At 45.5% G+C, this 19,650-nt stretch overlaps 1 protein-coding gene across 1 annotated transcript in view; it reads right to left on the bottom strand.

Moving 5' to 3' along the window:
• The window catches only part of LOC120046762 (sorting nexin-29-like), a 165,725-nt gene that overhangs the window by 48,467 nt on the left and 97,608 nt on the right, over positions 1-19,650 (bottom strand). Inside the window, exons 15-16 of the mRNA XM_038992250.1 lie at positions 15,064-15,170; positions 2,132-2,248 (exon numbers count right to left, since the gene is read on the bottom strand). Coding sequence (XP_038848178.1) covers positions 2,132-2,248; positions 15,064-15,170 — 224 coding nt within the window. The remainder of the gene's footprint in view (positions 1-2,131; positions 2,249-15,063; positions 15,171-19,650) is intronic.

Here is a 19,650-nt window from a genome sequence, read left to right on the forward strand (position 1 = left end):
TTAATCCTAGTAAAAGTTCCCTGTCTTAGGTCAGTTAGGATCACCACTTTATTTTAAGAATGTGAAATATCAAAATAATAGTAGAGAGAATGATTTATTTCAGCTTTTATTTCTTTCATCACATTCCCAGTGAGTCAGAAGATTACATACACTCAATTAGTATTTGGTAGCAGGGCTTTGTGATGGCCACTCCAATACCTTGACTTTGTTGTCCTTAAGTCATTTTCCCACAACTTTGGAAGTATGCTTGCGGTCATTGTACATTTGGAAGACCCATTTGTGACCAAGTTTTAACTTCCTGACTGATGTCTTGATGTTGCTTCAATATAACCACATAATTTTCCTGCCTCATGATGCCATCTATTTTATGAAGTGCACCAGTCCCTCCTGCAGCAAAGCACCCCCACAACATGATGCTGCCACCCCCGTGCTTCACGGTTGGGATGGTGTTCTTCGGCTTGCAAGCCTCCCCCTTTTTCCTCCCAACATAACAATGGTCATTAAGGCCAAACAGTTCTATTTTTTTTTTCATCAGACCAGAGGACAATTCTCCAAAAAGTACAATCGTTGTCCCCATGTGCAGTTGCAAACCGTAGTCTAGCTTTTTTATGGCGGTTTTGGAGCAGTGGCTTCTTATTGCTGAGCGGCCTTTCAGGTTATGTCGATATAGGACTCGTTTTACTGTGGATATAGATACTTTTGTACCTGTTTCCTCCAGCATCTTCACAAGCTCCTTTGCTGTTGTTCTGGGATTGATTTGCACTTTTCGCACCAAAGTACGTTCATCTCTAGGAGACAGAACGCGTCTCCTTCCTGAGCGGTATGACGGCTGCGTGGTCCCATGGTGTTTGTACAGATGAATGTGGTACCTTCAGGCATTTGGAAATTGCTCCCAAGGATGAACCAGACTTGTGGAGGTCAACAATTTTTTTCTGAGGTCTTGGCTGATTTCTTTTGATTTTCCCATGATGTCAAGCAAATAGGCACGGAGTTTGAAGGTAGGCCTTGAAATACATCCACAGGTACACCTCCAATTGACTCAAATGATGTCAATTAGACTATCAGAAGCTTCTAAAGCCATCACACAATTTTCTGGAATTTTCCAAGCTGTTTAAAGGCACAGTCAACTTAGTGTATGTAAACTTCTGACCCACTGGAATTGTGATACAGGGAATTATAAGTGAAATAATCTGTCTGTAAACAATTGTTGGAACAATTACTTGTGTCATGCACAAAGTAGATGTCCTAACCGACTTGCCAAAACTATAGTTTGTTAACAAGACATTTATGGAGTGGTTGAAAAACGAGTTTTAATGGCTCCAACCTAAGTGTATGTAAACTTCCGACTTCAACTGTAAATTACGATCGCAAAGACATCCAAACATTATTTTTTAGACGCATGTTTTGGGCTCTAAAATGTGTTTATTATGATCAAGTTCGATCCCCACACTGAATTATTTCAAAGTTCGGTACAAATTGAGATATTTAATGAAATAGTGATCCATTCTGACTACTAAATTGTCGTCACACAGGACCATGTGTTGGCACAGACCAATCATGGGCCGGTAGGCTACGAGAAGGCTCTTTGCCGGTTGACTCTCTCAGGCAAGATGAAAACGATTACGTAAACTATGATCCTTTGCTAGTTGCGTACACTTTCACCATCATCCTTAGTGATTTTTTGGATGCCATTCAAATCCTTCCGGCTTCATGCGCCATCAGGAGTTTTTCAGAGGGAATCTTGGATGACGTCAGCGCTACTATCTACTTTGTCAAAGAAAGTCCTCTACTACTTAACAATCAAGAAGAAGATTATATACGATGGAAGTGATTTGAGGACCGAACTTCTATTGGTTTTAATGACCAGGGGACCAGAGGGCTGGTCAGCCACCCAGTGTGCAGCCAGAGCTGGGCCAGCAGATGAGGCCTTGAGCTCTAGAATAAGAGGTGGTATCTGTAGCCTAGGGCAGTTGATTTATAACCGAGTGGCCAACAATCTCCCCCTGGGTGTGTGTGTGTGTGTGTGTGTGTGTGTGTGTGTGTGTGTGTGTGTGTGTGTGTGTGTGTGTGTGTGTGTGTGTGTGTGTGTGTGTGTGTGTGTGTGTGAGAGTGCATGTAGAGGGTAACTCACTGGTCCTCTGAGGTCGATGAGTTCCTGTTTCATCTGGATGATGAGGTGGTCCTTGGCCATTAGAGAACGGTACAGACGCTCATTGAACTCTATCAACTCGCCATGCATCTCAGCCACCTAGGAAAAACACACACACACACACAAAGGGTTAGTTACGGTCTGGAACACACACCCACCTGATCCTTGCAGCGGTATATGAACTAAAATAACAGACTCCAAATAACAGTCAAAAATGATACACGGCGGAACTGTAAAACAGACAGTTTGGCAAGAAAGTACAATTAGCTAAAAGGATGCTCATGCACACACACACACACACACACACACACACACACACACACACACACACACACACACACACACACACACACACACACACACACACACACACACACACACACACACACACACACACACACACACACAGGGTGGTTGAGTCCAGGCTGCTTGTGACATCAGCCTTCAGTGTCCCTAACAGACCTGGACAGGATGATAGGTTGCTGCCACCAGCGTGTCACGAACAGAGACAGCTAGACAGCTGTGACATGCATTCATTTGTCTGAGGACATCAGGTGTCAGGGTAGATTGAGGAAAGGGACGACTGTGTATGACAGGTGAATGATGTAATTTCTGATGTCTAAACCCATCACTGACCCCAATACATGGAGGATACCACCTCAAACACACTGGGTTATGATCCTAAACATTGTAGAGACTCAATGTTCTAACCTGGTTGTCTGTTTTGGAATGTTTGGCATGAAAACGACCAAGGAATTAGCTTAGTATCAGGCTAGTTAAAGAATGGTTTCTTTAAGAGGGCTCTTTGTTATGAGGGAGTAAGAGTACAGACAATCCTTATCTTATAGTGAAACGTTGAAAACTAACCTCAACATGGCATCTGGGAGAAGTGAGGAAACAAACTTTCCGTTTGTTTGTTTTCCAGCTTGGCTATAATTATCTCATAGTTAGCTAACATTTCAATATTCACCTGGCTTTCTAGTTCACTATTAATACATAGACTCGTGTTTATCTTTCCAGACTTTAGAATGAATTCAAACACAGTGACCTCAGGACCAGGTAGAGAGAGTTGGACATTAAAATGCAGAACTTGACACCTTTGAAGGCAGCACCATCAAGTCCTGCTTCCACTGTTTCTACTTTGAAATGCACTCAACATTCAACTTTCCCATCTCAGGAGTGAACCTGCAGCTTCCTTGAAGTCGTCTAACTCTACAGAGACCGGGAGATACAAAGGGCATAGTGAATGATGTGAATACACACAAACACACACACACACAAACAAGCACGCATGTGCTGTGGTGGAAAAAGTAACCAATTTTCATACCTGAGTAAAAGTAAAGATACATTAAAACAAAATGACTTAAGTAACAGTGAAAGTCATCCAATAAAATACTACTTGAGTAAAAGTATTTGGTTTTAAATCTACTTAACCCTTGTGTTGTCTTAAGGGTAAAAAATGACAGGCCACTATGTTTAACAGCAGAGAAACCCCCTAAATTATATTTTTTCAACTTGAAATTTGATGACTTTCCTAGAGTGACCCCAACATTAGAAAAAGTGAAACATCGCCTTTGTTCATATTTCTGTGAAAGCTGTACACCACCAGGGTACAAAGATTGTCTTAGGGTCATTTTTTACCCGGCACTTAAAAAATCATTTACACACCACAAAAACCACAAAGACACACACACACACACAACGACAAATTGAGATTGTGTGCTACTGATTGAACTCAGACAAAACTAAAACTTTATTGAGCATGTGCAGCATCTCCCCTCCACGACCCCACACGACTCAAGTTCACAGACAAAATAAAAACTATTTCAGACAAAATAAAAATTTCTTGAAAGCATTGTTTACTAATGGGGAATGCAGTCAGAGGCTATAAAGGTGCTGCAGATGACAGTCCCCCCAGTTGTCTCTTTGCTGAAGCCATGAGTGCACGTTTCAGTGCCCAGCAGGTCATAGATCTGATTTATTCAGATGTCCAGGAGGAACAAGAGAACAATGATTTAGAAGAGGAGGTATCTGAAGAAGAAGATGGGGAAGAATACAACCCAGAGTATGATGCATCATCTTCAGATGAAGAAGAAATCCCCCAAGCTGAAAGAGACATTTTTGTCAAAGAACAGCTAAATAACATGGTCCTTGTCACCATATGACATCCAGGGCAGCATGGCAGCACAAAATGTCATAAGGATGACCCCAGGGCCCACAAGACATGCAGTTGCCCATGCCCAGGACATCGCCTCAACATTCTACATGTTCATCACACCAGCCATCGAAAAAATCATCCCAGAGATGACACATTTGGAGGGTTTCCGTAAATATAGAGACAACTGGACAAGGATGGATGAGATTTACCTGCGTACCTACATAGGGCTGCTAGTCTTAGCGTGTGTGTGTAGGTCCCGATGCGAAGCTACATGTAGTCTCTGGGATGCAGAAAGTGGAAGGACGATTTTCCATGCCACGATGCCACTGAAAGTCCTTCACACTTTCTCAAGACCTGCAAGACGTGTGAGAGACAAACTGGCGGCCATAAGAGAGGTCTGGGAGAAGTGGGTGGAGCGTCTGGTTCCATTCAGAGGTACATTTTTATTTTCATATCTGTAATGTAAGTGATTTTCACTGTTAATTTTTATTATGTATTGCTGTAATATCATTTATTTATGTGACTGTTTTCTGTGACACTGATACTAATTACTGATAGCAATCTCTTTTGTCAAAAGGTCGCTGTCCTTTCCGGCAGTATATGCCCAGCAAGCCAGCAAAGTATGGCATCAAGATACGGGTGGCCTGTGACGCACAATCCAGCTACGCTTGGAAGATGCAAGTCTACACAGGGAAGCCGACCAGTGGAGGCCCGGAGAAGAACCAGGGGATGCGGGTTGTGCTTGATGTGACAGATGGACTGAGGGGGCACAATGTCACGTGTGACAATTTCTTCACCTCTTATGAACTCAGCCAGCAGCTCCTGAAGAGGAAGATCACCATGGTTGGCACAGTTAGAAAGAACAAGCCTGATCTCCCCCTGCACTCCTCGCAACAAGGGGGAGAGAGGCCTTCTCATCAAAGTTTGCCTTCACCCCCACCACATCTAGTTTCTTACCTCCCAAAGAGGAACAAGAATGTGGTCCTCCTGAGCAAAATGCACAAAACGGCTGAGATCAGTGATCGAGAGGACAGGAAGCCAGCCATCATCCTGGACTACAACCACAACAAAGGAGGCGTGGACAACCTGGACAATGGGATTGGAACTTACAGCTGAAGGAGGATGACTGCCCGCTGGCCCCTGGTCATCTTCCATAACATCAATGATGTGTCCTCATACAACACCTTCGTGATATGGAACAAGATCAACCCTACCTGGATGCCTGATAAGCGGAACAAGAGTAGGGTGTTCCTGGAGCAGCTGGGAAAGGCACTTGTAACCCCACACATTCAAAGAAGGGAGTGCCTCCCCACACAGCAGCATCTGCTGGGTTTGTGAAAACTGTTCAGAGGGCTGAATCTTGTCCTGATTCTCCCCCCCCCCAAGAAGGACTGTTAAACAAATACTATGTGCTGCACATGAGAAATACATCTGCAAAGTCCATACACACACACTTGCATACTGTCCTACATGTGCTAATTAGAGTTGATTGATTTATGTTCACGTTTTTGTTTTGTATCTATTATGCTATTTATTGTTGTTTATACACCTTGTGGGTGGGGGCAATGGTTCAAAAAATGGGAGAAGACTAGTACTTTATAGTTGAATTCCTCATTGTACAGTATATAACAATATCACTATGTTGCCCAAAAAGTTCAAGACTGTTATTGTTTCCCTTCAATAAAATGCATTCAAAACTACTTCCTGCACATTTCTGCTACTTTCTTAGGCTATACAGGTGCTATCTCTTGCTAAAAATTGTTTATACCTATGCAGTACCTTTAGCAATAATAATAATAATAAACCTCTACTTTAATAAGGAAAACAATTATGACAGGTGTGTTGTAATAAAAATGAGTGGTGTCCACTGTTTAAATGCAGTCTTTCTGCAATGTGAAGAGGGAAAACCCAGATATTCAAAGTTTGTGATGAATGACAGGTTGTTTCTTCATGCAAAATAGATTTGGGGTTTAAAATTCAATTAAGCTGCTTTATTTTAGGGGTTTAGTGAAGGAGGGTCATTTGTTTTACCCTTAGGACAGGGGGAGTATACAGAGTGTTAAGACTACACAAGGGTTAAATGCAGTGGTGGGAAAAGTAATCAATTGTCATACTTAAATTAAAAAGTAAAAAATTTACAAATGCAGTATTCGTTCTTCGTGAGTCCGCCAGATCAGAGGCAGTAGGGATGACAATACGTTATATTGATAGGTGTGAATTAGACCATATTGCTGTCCTGCCTGAGCATTCAAAATGTAACAAGCACTTTTGGGTGTCAAGGAAAATGTATGGGAGTAAAAAGTACATGTTTTCTTAAGTAATGTTATGGTGTAAAAGTTGTCAAAAATATAAAAATGTAAGGTAAAGTACAGATATTTTTACACCACTGCACGTTCAAGCACACCCTAAAGCCTTAAAAGAAGCCAAACAAATAAAAAGGTTGGTGGAAATATGCACTGAGTGTACAAAACATTAGGAACACCATGACAGACTGACCAGGTGAATCCATGTGAAAACTATGATCCATTATTGATGTCACTTGTTAAATCCACTTCAATCAGTGTAGATGAAGGGGAGGAGTCAGGTTAAAGAAGGATTTGTAAGCCTTGAGACAATTGAGACATGGATTGTGTATGTGTGCCATTCAGAGGGTGAATGTAGGGCTGGGCAGTATACCGTATTTTACTATATACCGGTATTGATGCACAGACCGGTTTGGGTTTTTACTTTACCTTCTATAACGGTATTTTAATGTTTAGTTTGTTAAATGTGATATGCAGTGTGTAACATCCATTTTTATAGTTTACTCCGTTAATTGAGTGATCCCTCTCCACTCTCTCTCTCCATGTCGCTTTCCACACAGACCTAGCCCCGCCCCCTGTCACTCAACTTGCTTGACCACAACTTGCGTTCAGTCTGCATGGTCAATGCAACACATGCAAAAATGTTGATGTTTCTTAATATAAATCCACAATTAGTTCGTGTTTCTTACATCTGCAAGTAGCTAGTTTGTCTTTTCTTAGCAAGTTGGGCCAAAATCGTGTTAGCCACTAATGCTAATCGCTAGTTAGCTGGCTAGCTAGCCTATAAATGTACTGAGTCAGAGCGAATGTAGCTAGCTAATACGGCCTGATAATAACAGGGATGGTGCAACCTAAATCAGCATGTTGTTTGTGCAACAGTATCTTCTAAATAAAAAAGGAATACGTGAAGCATGACTATGTTAGCTACATGAAATAGTTAAGAGAAAACATTAAATGCAGCCAAAGGTTATAGGGTCCTCCAGGAAACACTGACCATCACTTTGGTTCCTACCCTGTCACAATTACTCCTCCCTGGCATTTTCATTTGTTGTCATGTTAAAAAAACAACACTGTATTCAAAGTGCCCACTATTATATTCTAACTATATAATTAGAATAATCATCATATTTCCATGATTCCAACAGTTCACCCAAGTGTTTTGCTCTAAACCACAATTGCAACATTTGGTAAGAAATTAGGCCTAAATTGCTTGCCCATATCGTGCAGCCCTACGTGGCAGTGTGGAACTTATCTACAATGAGTGCAGGAAATGCAGAAATTGAGGAAAATGCTGAAAAGTATTTTAGGTTGAAGTTGAATTGAAGAGTATAAAACAATCAGAATGGAGAAGGACCCATTGAAATCATTTAGAATACATGTGTTTCCACCCTGAGGTCACGCACTACTCATAAAGAAAATGTAGAACTTTTATTATTCAAAAACATAATACTGTCAAATACCGTAAATAAAAAATAAAAAATACTGTGATATTATATTTTCTCAATATCGCAAACCCGTAGGTGAATGTGCAAAACAAAAGATTGAAGTGCCTTTGAACAGTAGTAGGTGCCAGGCGCACTGGTTTGAGTATGTCAAGAACTGCAACGCTGCTGGGTTTTTCAGGATCAACAGTTTCCCGTGTGTATCAAGAATGGCCCACCACCCAAAGGACATTAAGCCAACTTGACACAACTGTGGGAAGCATTGGAGTCAACATGAGCCAGCATCCCTGTGGAATGCTTCAACACCTTGTAGAGTCCATGCCCGACGAATTTAGGCATTTTCTTTTTTGGGGGGGGTGCAACTCAATATTAGGAAGGTGTTCCTAATGTTTTGTACACTCAGTGTAATTGGCTATTCTAAGCACTAAGGTTACAATAGTATATATGAACATTGTTTTCACAGAAAAGTTAAATTTTTGGGTATCTGGAAGTGTGACCTGTCAGATGCAATGAAACTCTCATGTTCTACGACTGAGTGGAATTTCTTTGAATTGTTCAGAATTAAATTCTGTCACTCAAACTGAAATGTTATATCCTGTGGGGTGTGGTCAATTCGCAAATTCTGAAATAAGCACAACAGTGACATGCACACACATACACGACTCAGCTGGCATTTGCAAAAGGCCAGGCTGGGTACCATCAGTACCGACAGCGAGGTCCAACACAGCCGCGTCACCTTTGACAGCCTCCCTGTGGGGAACACTGAATAACACATCAGAAAGGTTCCTAGCTACCACCTCTGAACAACAAAACTCACTGATAGACCCAGTCGGTATTAGACAGAACGTTGTGGCCCTGCACGCCTGTGGGGGAAACAAACGGTGGTTACCTAGGTTACCCCATTGGCTTACAGCAAAAAAAATGATTTTCTGTTTTAGTCAATTACAAAACTATACTGAACAAAAATATTAACACAACATGCAACAACTTCAAAGATTTGACTGAGTTACAGTTCATAGAAAGAAATCCATCAATTGAAATAAATTCATTAGGCCCTAATTTATGGATTTCACATGAATGAGCAGGGGCGCAGCCATGGGTTGGCCTGGGAGGGCATAGGCCCACGAACACACAGCCTCCTTTTCCCTACGTGGGAGCATTGCAAACCGTAGGTCGGGATTTGTGACCTAGCTATATTGAACTACTGAACAACACAGCAGCTTTTCGGCATGTTTTGTTATTTCGGAATAACTACAAATCAGAGACCATTCCAGAACATCAGATAATTCAGCAACACTCCATCCATTCATCACCTCTTTATTTGTGCTGTAACTTTCAAATAGGACATTAAAAAAGAGAGAATTAATTTGAAGCGTGAAGGAAACCAGTTAATTCTCATTGAGAGGGAGATACGTTTTTACTCCGAGGCCGTGCCGGCTGACTTGCACATAGAGGTGTATTTCCAGCCCACCACAGCCACGTGCTAGGCTAGCACTCCCAATGTGGTTAAAAGGCAAGGACTTCACACATGGCTGACAACACTTCCAACCTCAAAACCCACAATGCAGCACTGGTCAGGAAGAAAGGACCAAGTCACTGCATTCATTCATTCAATGTTTTGTTTAACTGGGTTTGAATTTAGAAACATTGTCATTGTGCTTGTGTATTTCAGCTCTTTCCTTCAAAACTCTCAGAAATAGCAATGAATCTTATTGAAAGCAGAGTTAGTTTAGGTTTATGGTAAGTTCTATTGGACCTACAAACTAACTTAACAGTAAAGTTTCCTGGCCCAGGCACTCTCTGCTTGTGACAGTTCTATATGGCATCGTTGTGATGCAGGTGATACTGACAGTTCTCTTCTCCTTTCGCCTACACCCTCATTCCCTTTCTGCCACCCTCCCTCTCTTCCTCCCCTCGCCCACCCCCTCCTCCCTCTCTCTCTGCCTCCTTTCTCTCTCCTCCCTCCCTCCCTCCCGCTCTTCCTACCTCCCTCTCGCTCTCTCTCCCTCCCTCCCGCTCTCTCTCCGTTCCTCCTCTCTCTCTCTTCCTCCCCTCCAACCTCTCTCGCCTCCCTCCCGCTCTTCCTACCTCCCTCTCGCTCTCTCTCCCTCCCTCCTGCTCTCTCTCCGTTCCTCCCATCTCTCTTCCTCCCCTCCCTCCCTCCCTCCTCCCCTCCATCCTTCTCTCTCTCTCTCTTCCGCCCCTCCCTCCCCCTTTCTTTCCCTCCCCTCCCTCCCTCTCGCTCTTCCTCCCCTCCCTCTCACTCTTCCTCCCCTCCCCTCCCACTCTCTCCCTCCCTGCCTCCTTCTCGCTCTCTCCTCCCCCCCTCTCTCTTCCTTCCCTCCCTGTCTCTCTTCCTCCCCTCCCTCTCTCTCTCCCACACATCCCTGCCTCCCTCTCTTGCCCCTCCCTCCCTCTCTCTCTTCCTCCCCTCTCTCTCTCTCTCTCTCTTCTGCCCATCCCTCCCTCCCTCTCGCCCCTCCCTCCCTCTCTCTTCCTTCCTACCCATCCCTCCCTCCCGCCCCTCCCTCTCTCTTCCTTCCTACCCTGCCTCTCTCTTCCTCCCCGCTCTCTCTCTTCCCCCCTCCCTCTCTCTCTCTTTCCGCCCATCCCTCCCTCTCTTGCCACTCCCTCCCTCTCTCTCCCTCCTCTCTCTTCCGCCCCTCCCTCTCTTCCGCCTCTCTCTCTCTCTTCCGCCCATCCCTCCCTCGCCACTCCCTCCCTCTCTCTTCCTCCCCTCCTCCTCTCTCTCTCTCTCTTCCGCCCCTCCCTCCCCCTTTCTTTCCCTCCCCTCCCTCCCTCTCGCTCTTCCTCCCCTCCCTCTCACTCTTCCTCCCCTCCCCTCCCACTCTCTCCCTCCCTGCCTCCTTCTCGCTCTCTCCTCCCCCCCTCTCTCTTCCTTCCCTCCCTGTCTCTCTTCCTCCCCTCCCTCTCTCTCTCCCACACATCCCTGCCTCCCTCTCTTGCCCCTCCCTCCCTCTCTCTCTTCCTCCCCTCTCTCTCTCTCTCTCTCTTCTGCCCATCCCTCCCTCCCTCTCGCCCCTCCCTCCCTCTCTCTTCCTTCCTACCCATCCCTCCCTCCCGCCCCTCCCTCTCTCTTCCTTCCTACCCTGCCTCTCTCTTCCTCCCCGCTCTCTCTCTTCCCCCCTCCCTCTCTCTCTCTTTCCGCCCATCCCTCCCTCTCTTGCCACTCCCTCCCTCTCTCTCCCTCCTCTCTCTTCCGCCCCTCCCTCTCTTCCGCCTCTCTCTCTCTCTTCCGCCCATCCCTCCCTCGCCACTCCCTCCCTCTCTCTTCCTCCCCTCCTCCTCTCTCTCCCGCCCATCCCTCCCTCCCTCTCTCATTCTCCTCTCTCTCTTCCGCCCCTCCCTCTCTCGCTCTCTCTCCCGACCATTCGTCCCTCCCTCCCTCTCTCGCCCCTCCCTCCCTCTCTCTTCCTTCCCATCCCTCCCTCTCTTCTTCCCCTCCCTCCCTCTCTCCCTCCTCTCTCTCTTCCGCCCCTCCTTCTCTCCCTCTCTCTCTTCCGCCCATCCCTCCCTCCCCCTCTCTTCCCTCCCCTCCCTCTCTCTCTCCCACCCTCTCTCTACCTCCCCTCCCTCTCTTCTGCCCCTCCTCTCTCTCTCTCTTCCGCCCATCCCTCCCTCTCTCTTCCTCCCCTCCCTCCTTCTCTTCCCTACCTCTCTCTCTTCCGCCTCTCTCTCTCCCGCCCATCCCTCCCTCCCTCTCTCTTCCTCCCCTCCCGCCCTCTCTTCCCTCCCATCCCTCTCTCCCTCTTCTCTCTCTTCCACCCCTCCCTCTCTCTCTCCCCCGCCCATCCCTACCTCTCTCTTCCTCCCCTCCCTCCTTCTCTTCCCTCCCTCTCTCTCTTCCTCCCCTCCCTCTCTTCCCTCCCTCCCTCCTTCTCTTCCCTCCCTCTCTCTCTTCCTCCCCTCCCTCCCTCCCTCCCTCTCTTCCCTCCCCTCCCTCTCTCTCTCCCCCCTCTCTCTTCCTCCCCTCCCTCTCCCGCCCCATCTCTCTCTCTCCCTCTCTCTTCCTTCCTACCCGCCATCTCTCTTCCTCCCCTCTCTTCCTCCCCCCTCTCTCTTTCCGCCCATCCCTCCCTCCCTCCCTCGCCACTCCCTCCCTCCCTCCCTCTCTCTTCCTCCCCTCCCTCTTCCTTCCCTCTCCCCCGCCCCTCCCTCCTCTCTCTTCCTCCACTCCCTCCTTCTCTTCCCTCTCTCTCTCCCGCCCATCCCTCCATCCCCTCCTTCTCTCTCGCTCCCGCCCATCCCGCCCTCCCTCTCTCTTCCTCCCCTCCCGCCCTCTCTTCCCTCCCTCCTCTCTCTCTTCCGCCCCTCCCTCTCTCGCTCTCTCTACCGCCCATTCCTCCCTCCCTCCCTCTCTCGCCCCTCACTCCCTCTCTTCTTCCCCTCCCTCCCTATCTTCTGCCCCTCCCTCTCTCTCTCTTCCGCCCATCACCTTCTCCCTCCCCCACTCTTCCCTCCACTCCCTCTCTTCCGACCCTCCCTCTCTCTCTCGCCCGCCCATCCCTCCCTCACCACTCCCTCCCTTCCCTCCTTCTCTTCTCTCTCTCTCTTTCCGCCCATCCCACCCTCCCTCTCTTGCCACTTCCTCCCTCTCTCTTCCCCCCTCCCTCCCTCTCTTCCCTCCCATCCCTCTTCCTCCCCTCTCTCTCTTCCGCCCCTCCCTCTCTCTTCCTCCCCTCCCTCCTTCTCTTCCCTCTCTCTCTCTCCCGCCCATCCCTCCCTCCCTCTCTCTCTTCCGCCTCTCTCTCGCCCATCCCTCCCTCCCTCTCTCTCTCTTCCTCCCCTCCCGCCCTCTCTCCCTCCCTCCCTCCCTCCCACTCTTCCGCCCCCCCCCTCTCCCCCGCCCCTTCCTCCCCCTCTCTCTCTATCTTCATCCCCTCCCCCTCTCTCTCCCTCCCTCTCTATCCCTCCCTCTCTTCCTCCCCTCTCTCTCCTCCATCCCTCCCTCTTCCTCCCCTCCCCCTCTCTCTTCCTCCCCGCCCTCCCTCTCTTCCTCCCCGCCCTCTTTCTCTTCCTCCCCGCCCTCTTTCTCTTCCTCCCCGCCCTCTTTCTCTTCCTCCCCGCCCTCTCTCTCTCCCTCTTAACCTCCCCCTTTCTCTTCCTCCCCTCCCACCCTTCCCTCCCTCCCTCGCTCTCTCTTCCATCCCGCCCTCCATCTCTACCTTCCATCCTATCTTCCTCCCCTCCCTCTCTTTTCCTCCCCTCACTCCCTCCCGCTCTCTTTTCCTCCCCTCACTCCCTCTTCCTCCACTCTCTCCCCAGGATGTGCTGATGCTGAGCTGGGAGTACCATCCCAAGCAGAAACGGCCACCATAGCTGACCTGCTATCTAACACAAGTAATTGGATGTGAAACGAGTCTAAAGAGAGAGCGGAGAGAAGCGGAAAGAGGAGACGACAGGCTTAGCTTTCCCTCAGAGGAGGGAGGAAGATAGGGGAGAGATTGGTGTCAGTGCCTGGGTGCACACAGTCCCTCTCTCACTTTACCCAGAAATCACTACAAACAGGAAGTGACCCGGGTGGGGGTGGGGGGGCACACCACATGCTGAGCTGTCCACTCCACTCAGATGGGCACACAAACACACACATAGGCAATTTGTTGGGCCTTATTTAATCCATCCTTCTTATTCATTTTTAAGATCAATATATGAGTGGCATCAGTGGAGCATGTTTCCAGGCTGCTATTATTGTGAGTCTTTTCTAAACTAAACAGAAAGAAAGACTTAATAATTGTTGTGGTGTTTCTGCTGCTGGATAATTAATATGAGAGAGAGACAGAGACATACAGAGAGAGAGAGAGAGAGAGAGAGAGAGAGGGATAGAGAATGAGAGAGAGAGAGATAGAGAGAGAGAGAGACAGAGCGAGAGAGGCAGAGACAGACAGAGAGAGAAAGACAGAGAGAGATAGAGAGAGAGAGAGACAGAGCGAGAGAGGCAGAGACAGACAGAGAGAGAAAGACAGAGAGAGAGAGAGAGAGAACACATCAAAAGATCCAGAGATCCCAAAGGAGTCTCCGACCCATATCACACTGTTATCACATACACATCTCTCCTCCACAAAACCATTAATACATCCCATAATAGTACCTTACAATAAGTCTGGTTAGAAAGACTTTAGATTATACAGGTGGTTATTCCATATCCAATACTATACCATTTCACTGTGGCCACAGTGGAATGTAAAACCCATTGTCAATAGCAACAGACAACAGCACTAGCTAACCATCTGCATGTTTCTACAACTTCAGAGAGAGCATAAACAGGCAAACCAGTTGGTAACATCAACAAATGTACTGTCTACTCTGCTTAGGGAAGCCCTATTGAGACCGACAAGCAAGTAAATATCGCATCAATAAGACAGTTCAGAAATAAGTGAAAAAATAGCAGAATTATTTATTATAAAATAAATATAAAACACTTAGGAATAATTGATGGAAAACCTCATTGGAATAGAGGAGGGCGGTGTTTTTTCTGTTCTTTTTCTGTCATTGTCACTCAGCTCAGAGTGTCACACCGTCGGTTGGTCATTAGTTACTGTACCAAGCATGCCAAGAACTCCCAGAACCACCCACTCCCTGTCTCTGTCTCTGAGTGACTGAGGCTAGATCACCATGTGTAACAACAGAGTTGGAACTGTGCATCAGCTACCTACAAAACTCCATGGCTCTGTTGAAATACTTAAGAAATCCTCTCGAAGTAATTACTGAGTGATCTGACCAGGCTGGATTGGTGAAATCAATCTTCTTGCTTCACTGATCAGTGATGACTGTGTAGATAGTTTAAACTTTTATTAGTCGTATGTACAGGATACAAATGGTATACACCATCCAACGACATGCTTACAGTACTTCCAGTTTCCTTCTCGAAAATGCAACAACAATAATAAATAATAAAAGACAAAATGACGAACATAAAGTAAATGCAGCCATCTCAGCTCCCTAAGTAGCGGTAGGGGTAAGACTGAGTCAGACAGTAACAGTAGTACCCACCTCTATGAGTTTGCGTTCGTAGCTGGCAGCCAGCTCCTCCACATCCCCCATAGACCTGCTCTGAGGGGCCAGAGTAGAACCATCCCAGTTCCTCACCATGGGGAGAGCTGGAGGAGGAGGTGGGGAGAGAAGCACACAGTTACTTGGGGAACAATAATAATACTTTTGTGGGTGCTGATATTTGTCCTGTTCCACACATGTACAATTGTGTTTTATATGCAATTAGGGTTAAGTGCCTTGCTTAAGGGCATAGAAAGATCTTTCACCTTGTCGCCAGTTTGAATCCAAGAGCCGACCTTTCAGTAACTGGCCCAATGCTCTAACCGATAGCCTAACTGCCAGCCAACATAATGATCAATATTAATAATGTGTTTGATATGCCTGGGGCAACAAACACACATACACCATTATCATTTGAATATTATGCAGAGGAGTATTGTCTTGTCGGTAGTTAAAGTAAGAGCCGGTTTTTCACACAGTTTTAATTGTCTGTTGGAGGTATGGGCCAAATAGCAGAGGGGTTACTTCCTGGAAAGTTTTAAAACAGCATCTTCTCTAAGGTATCAAACCCGCTGTATCTACCAGGAGACGTAAACAAGTAAACATTGGCATTATGACAACCATTTTCTCTAATTACTGTCTTTTGCACCAATATTCACGTAAAAAATGTTTTATTTTGTTTCTCAAAACTCAAACTGCCACACTGCTTGGCTCTCCCACACACTCCCAAAACGGTGGTTCATCACTACTAGTTCTAGCTGGCTGAAGTCATCAATACTGAGCTTACAGCGATTCCACATCAGCTATTAACATGGTGTAATCTAGTTATAGGAGGGAGAACAACAGAAGTTAGACTTGGAGGAGCAGAGGCTCCTACAGGGGAAGATGGATCATTTCTCCTCACTGCAAACTGGATTAATACCTTTATATCAGGTCCCACACTAGGTTAGATAACACACTCAAAAGTAAGGCAGAAACACACACACACACAGCACTGAGACGACAAAGACGGAGAGAGAAATCTCTCTCCACATAGTCAAGCACACACACGTGCGTGCATACATGATCACACAAACACAAATGTCTCAGAAAATAAAAAAAATTATAATCCACATAGGCCAAAATATATAGGATTAAGGCCACATTGTGTACAATGCGTTCAGAAAGTATTCAGACCCCTTGACTATTTACATATTTTCTTAGGTTACAGCCTTATTCTGAAATGGATTAAATTGTTTGTTTTCTTCTCATCAATCCACACACGATACCCCATAATGACAAAGCAAAAACAGTTTAGATAGGTTTTCTAAGGCCAGACAAAATTCATTCACTGTTTAATGGATTTTCCCCCCAGAAAGTGAGGCGAGTGAGCAAAAAAAATATATATATATTAAGTGGATAAGGACTAACAGTACTTGACCACATTGTCCTACAGTAGGAACTTATGCAGGCTCTAGGCCTAATGTGAGCTTCAAGAGTATTATTCCATGCAAAAACCTACACTATTTTTCTTAAAAAGAACACAGATGTTACAATGTAGTTATAACCATGAGAAATGAAACACAATGGGAAGTATAACTTGTGACAGTTTCTTTATTCCTGATTTAAAAAAAATCTCTGATAAAAATCAAGAACAGCTTCACAAGACACCATAATTAAAGTCGGCCGTGTGCAGTAAATCACCTACTGGGTGTCAACAAACAACGATTCAACATGTAGAATCGTCTGGAAATGAAAATTACAGCCAATGTTCTGTGGTCAGAAGTAATAGCACAATCACCTGCTGCTTTTTACTGGTCAACAGCACGGTCTGTTTTGCCCTTTATTTGTTGTTTATTCTGGTCTCCAGGGTGTTCTTTTCTCTTTTAGATTTATTGGAGCTCTCGTAATGAACTGCTTTCCTTCTTGCTAACACACTGGGCACATTGGCCAGACATGTTGGAATTGTTGTTTGAGCCTCACCACCTCTTCACCCTCAAGAACGTCTGGACATCCACAATGGACACACACATCTGGGAATGACACTGTGATTGCTGAGTAATACTGCATCTCCACTTGCATTCCACAGGTTAGCCCCTTGAAAGTAACTATCTGCTCGTGATATGGATTGTCTTCTTGGAAAAGCTCTGAAACACATGTAAAAACGTTCTCATCCACAACCCTCTCCTCAGGAAACGCAAGGGTGGCCTGGCAAGGGATTAAATCCATGGCTAGTGCCCCCCACATAGACAGGGGAAAACCCAGTGCTGACCTTGGGAGACATGAGGGCCAGAACATGGCTAACGAACTGAATGTTTTCTTCTCAAGATTTGAATCAGACAACTTGGTGTCTGAGGTAAAACAAATGGAAGCATCATTACAAATGTTTGAGAGAGTTGTTGTGAAACAGTCTGATGTTTTGAAGTTGTTCAGGGGATGTAACACATACAAAAGCCCAGGCCCAGACAAAATAAGTGGACATGTGTTAAAGCACTGTGCTGAACAATTGGCTGGTGTTTTTACAGACATTTTCTAATCCTCACTCGACCAGCAACACGTGCCAGTATTGTGGAAAAACTCAATAATTATACCAATTCCTAAAGCATCTAATCCCTCTGTGCTGAATGACTACCGCCCTGTCGCCTGGACATCCTTAGTAATGAAATGCCTTGAGAAAATTGTGAAAAGTCATATTCTCAGCGCCACCCAAAAGCTCCTCGATCCATTTCAGTTTGCCTATCAGCACAGTAGAGGAGTTGATGTTGCCATTCTTACCCTCCTTAACATGGTCTACAGACATCTAGAGGGTGCCAAATCCCATGTTAGGGTTCTGTTTGTTGACTTTTCTTCTGCCTTCAACACAATCCAGCCCTACATTCTGGCACAGAGACTCGTTCGGGGGGCTGGCTTTGTGGCTGTTGGACTTCCTGAGCCAACGCTCATAGCGAGTCAAAATAGGTCCCCACGTGTCAGACATACGCAATATCAACACAGGCTCTCCTCAGGGATGTGTTTTGTCCCCACTCCTGTACATCTTGTACACTAATAGTTGTACTAGTTCCCATCCTGACAGACACCTCGTTAAGTTCGCTGATGACGCGAGCCTGTTGCATGATGACGAGGAACATCGTGGCCCGGTCCTAGATGACTTTGTAGAGCGGTGTGAGGAATCACACTTGGTCCTCAATACCAACAAGACCAAAGAGATGTGCATAGACTTCAGGAAGTGTACTACACCTACCTCTGCAACATCTATCAGAGGTCAGAATATACAGTAGAGATTGTAGAGGAATATAAATACCTGGGTGTCCTCTTGGACAATAACCTTCAGTGGAATAAATGTACAGACCTGATCTACAAAAAGAGCCAACAGAGACTACTTTCTCAAAAAGCTGGGATCTTTTAAGATAGACTGTACTATACTATTTCTGTTTTACAAATCTTTCATTGAGAGTATTTTAACTTTTTGTATTGTTTGTTGGTTTGGCAATGCCACTGTCAGCCAGAGAAATATGCTGAGAAGGATTATCACCACAGGAAGCAAGGTACTTGGAGTCAAACAGACAGGCCTGGATGAGATCTTTAAGGTCAGGGCCCTCCGCAAGGCTCACAAAATCATTTTAGACCCAAGCCACCCCCTGTACCCTGACTTTGAACTACTCCCCTCTGGGCGCAGGTATAGGGCACCCCTCAGCAAGAAAAACACAACTAGACAATCATTTGTGCCAGGTGTGAAATCCCTCCTAAATAGCTCGGGCTAATGTTCCTATCGACTCAGTAAGGCCAGCAAGCTAGTCTTTAAAAAACATTTTTTTATTGGTATGTAACTGTTATGAAAGTTGTATTGTCAATTTTGTTTTGTATTTAAACGCCACTTTAAACGTGTACATGACACTGCAACAAAATTTCCCCATGGGGACAATAAAATCAGTAAGTAAGTAAGTAATGCGTAGAACTGTTCTTCTTTAGACAGCTTGCTTTTGGCTTCTCAAATTACAAACAGCACAGGAATTAAATCATCAACGTGTATTGATCACATTTTTACTAACGCTGCAGATATTTGCTTTAAAGGAGTATCCAAATCCATAGGATGTGGTGATCACAATATAATAGCCATATCTAGGAAGACCAAAGTTCCAAAAGGCTGGGCCTAATATAGTGTATAAAAGGTCATACAATACGTTTTGTAGTGATTCATATGTTGATGATGTAAAGAATATTTGCTGGTCTGTGGTGTGTAATGAGGAGCAAACAGACGCTGCACTTGACGCATTTATGAAACTACTTATTCCAGTTACTAATAAGCACGCACCCATTAAGAAAATGACTGTAAAAACTGTTAAATCCCCTTGGATTGATGAGGAATTGAAAAATGGTATGGTTGAGAGGGATGAGGCAAAAAGTTACAGCAATTAAGTCTGGCAGCCCAAATGATTGGCAAACATACTGCAAATTAAGAAATCATGTGACTATACTAAATAAAAAGAAACTACACTATGAAACAAAGATAAATTATATAAAGAATGATAGTAAAAAGCTTTGCGGCACCTTTTGGGGGAGAAAGCCAATGCAGCTCCATTCATTTATTGATTCAGATGGCTCATTCAT

The sequence above is a fragment of the Salvelinus namaycush genome, chromosome 4, assembly GCF_016432855.1.
Source record: "Salvelinus namaycush isolate Seneca chromosome 4, SaNama_1.0, whole genome shotgun sequence".
NCBI lineage: Eukaryota > Metazoa > Chordata > Actinopteri > Salmoniformes > Salmonidae > Salvelinus > Salvelinus namaycush.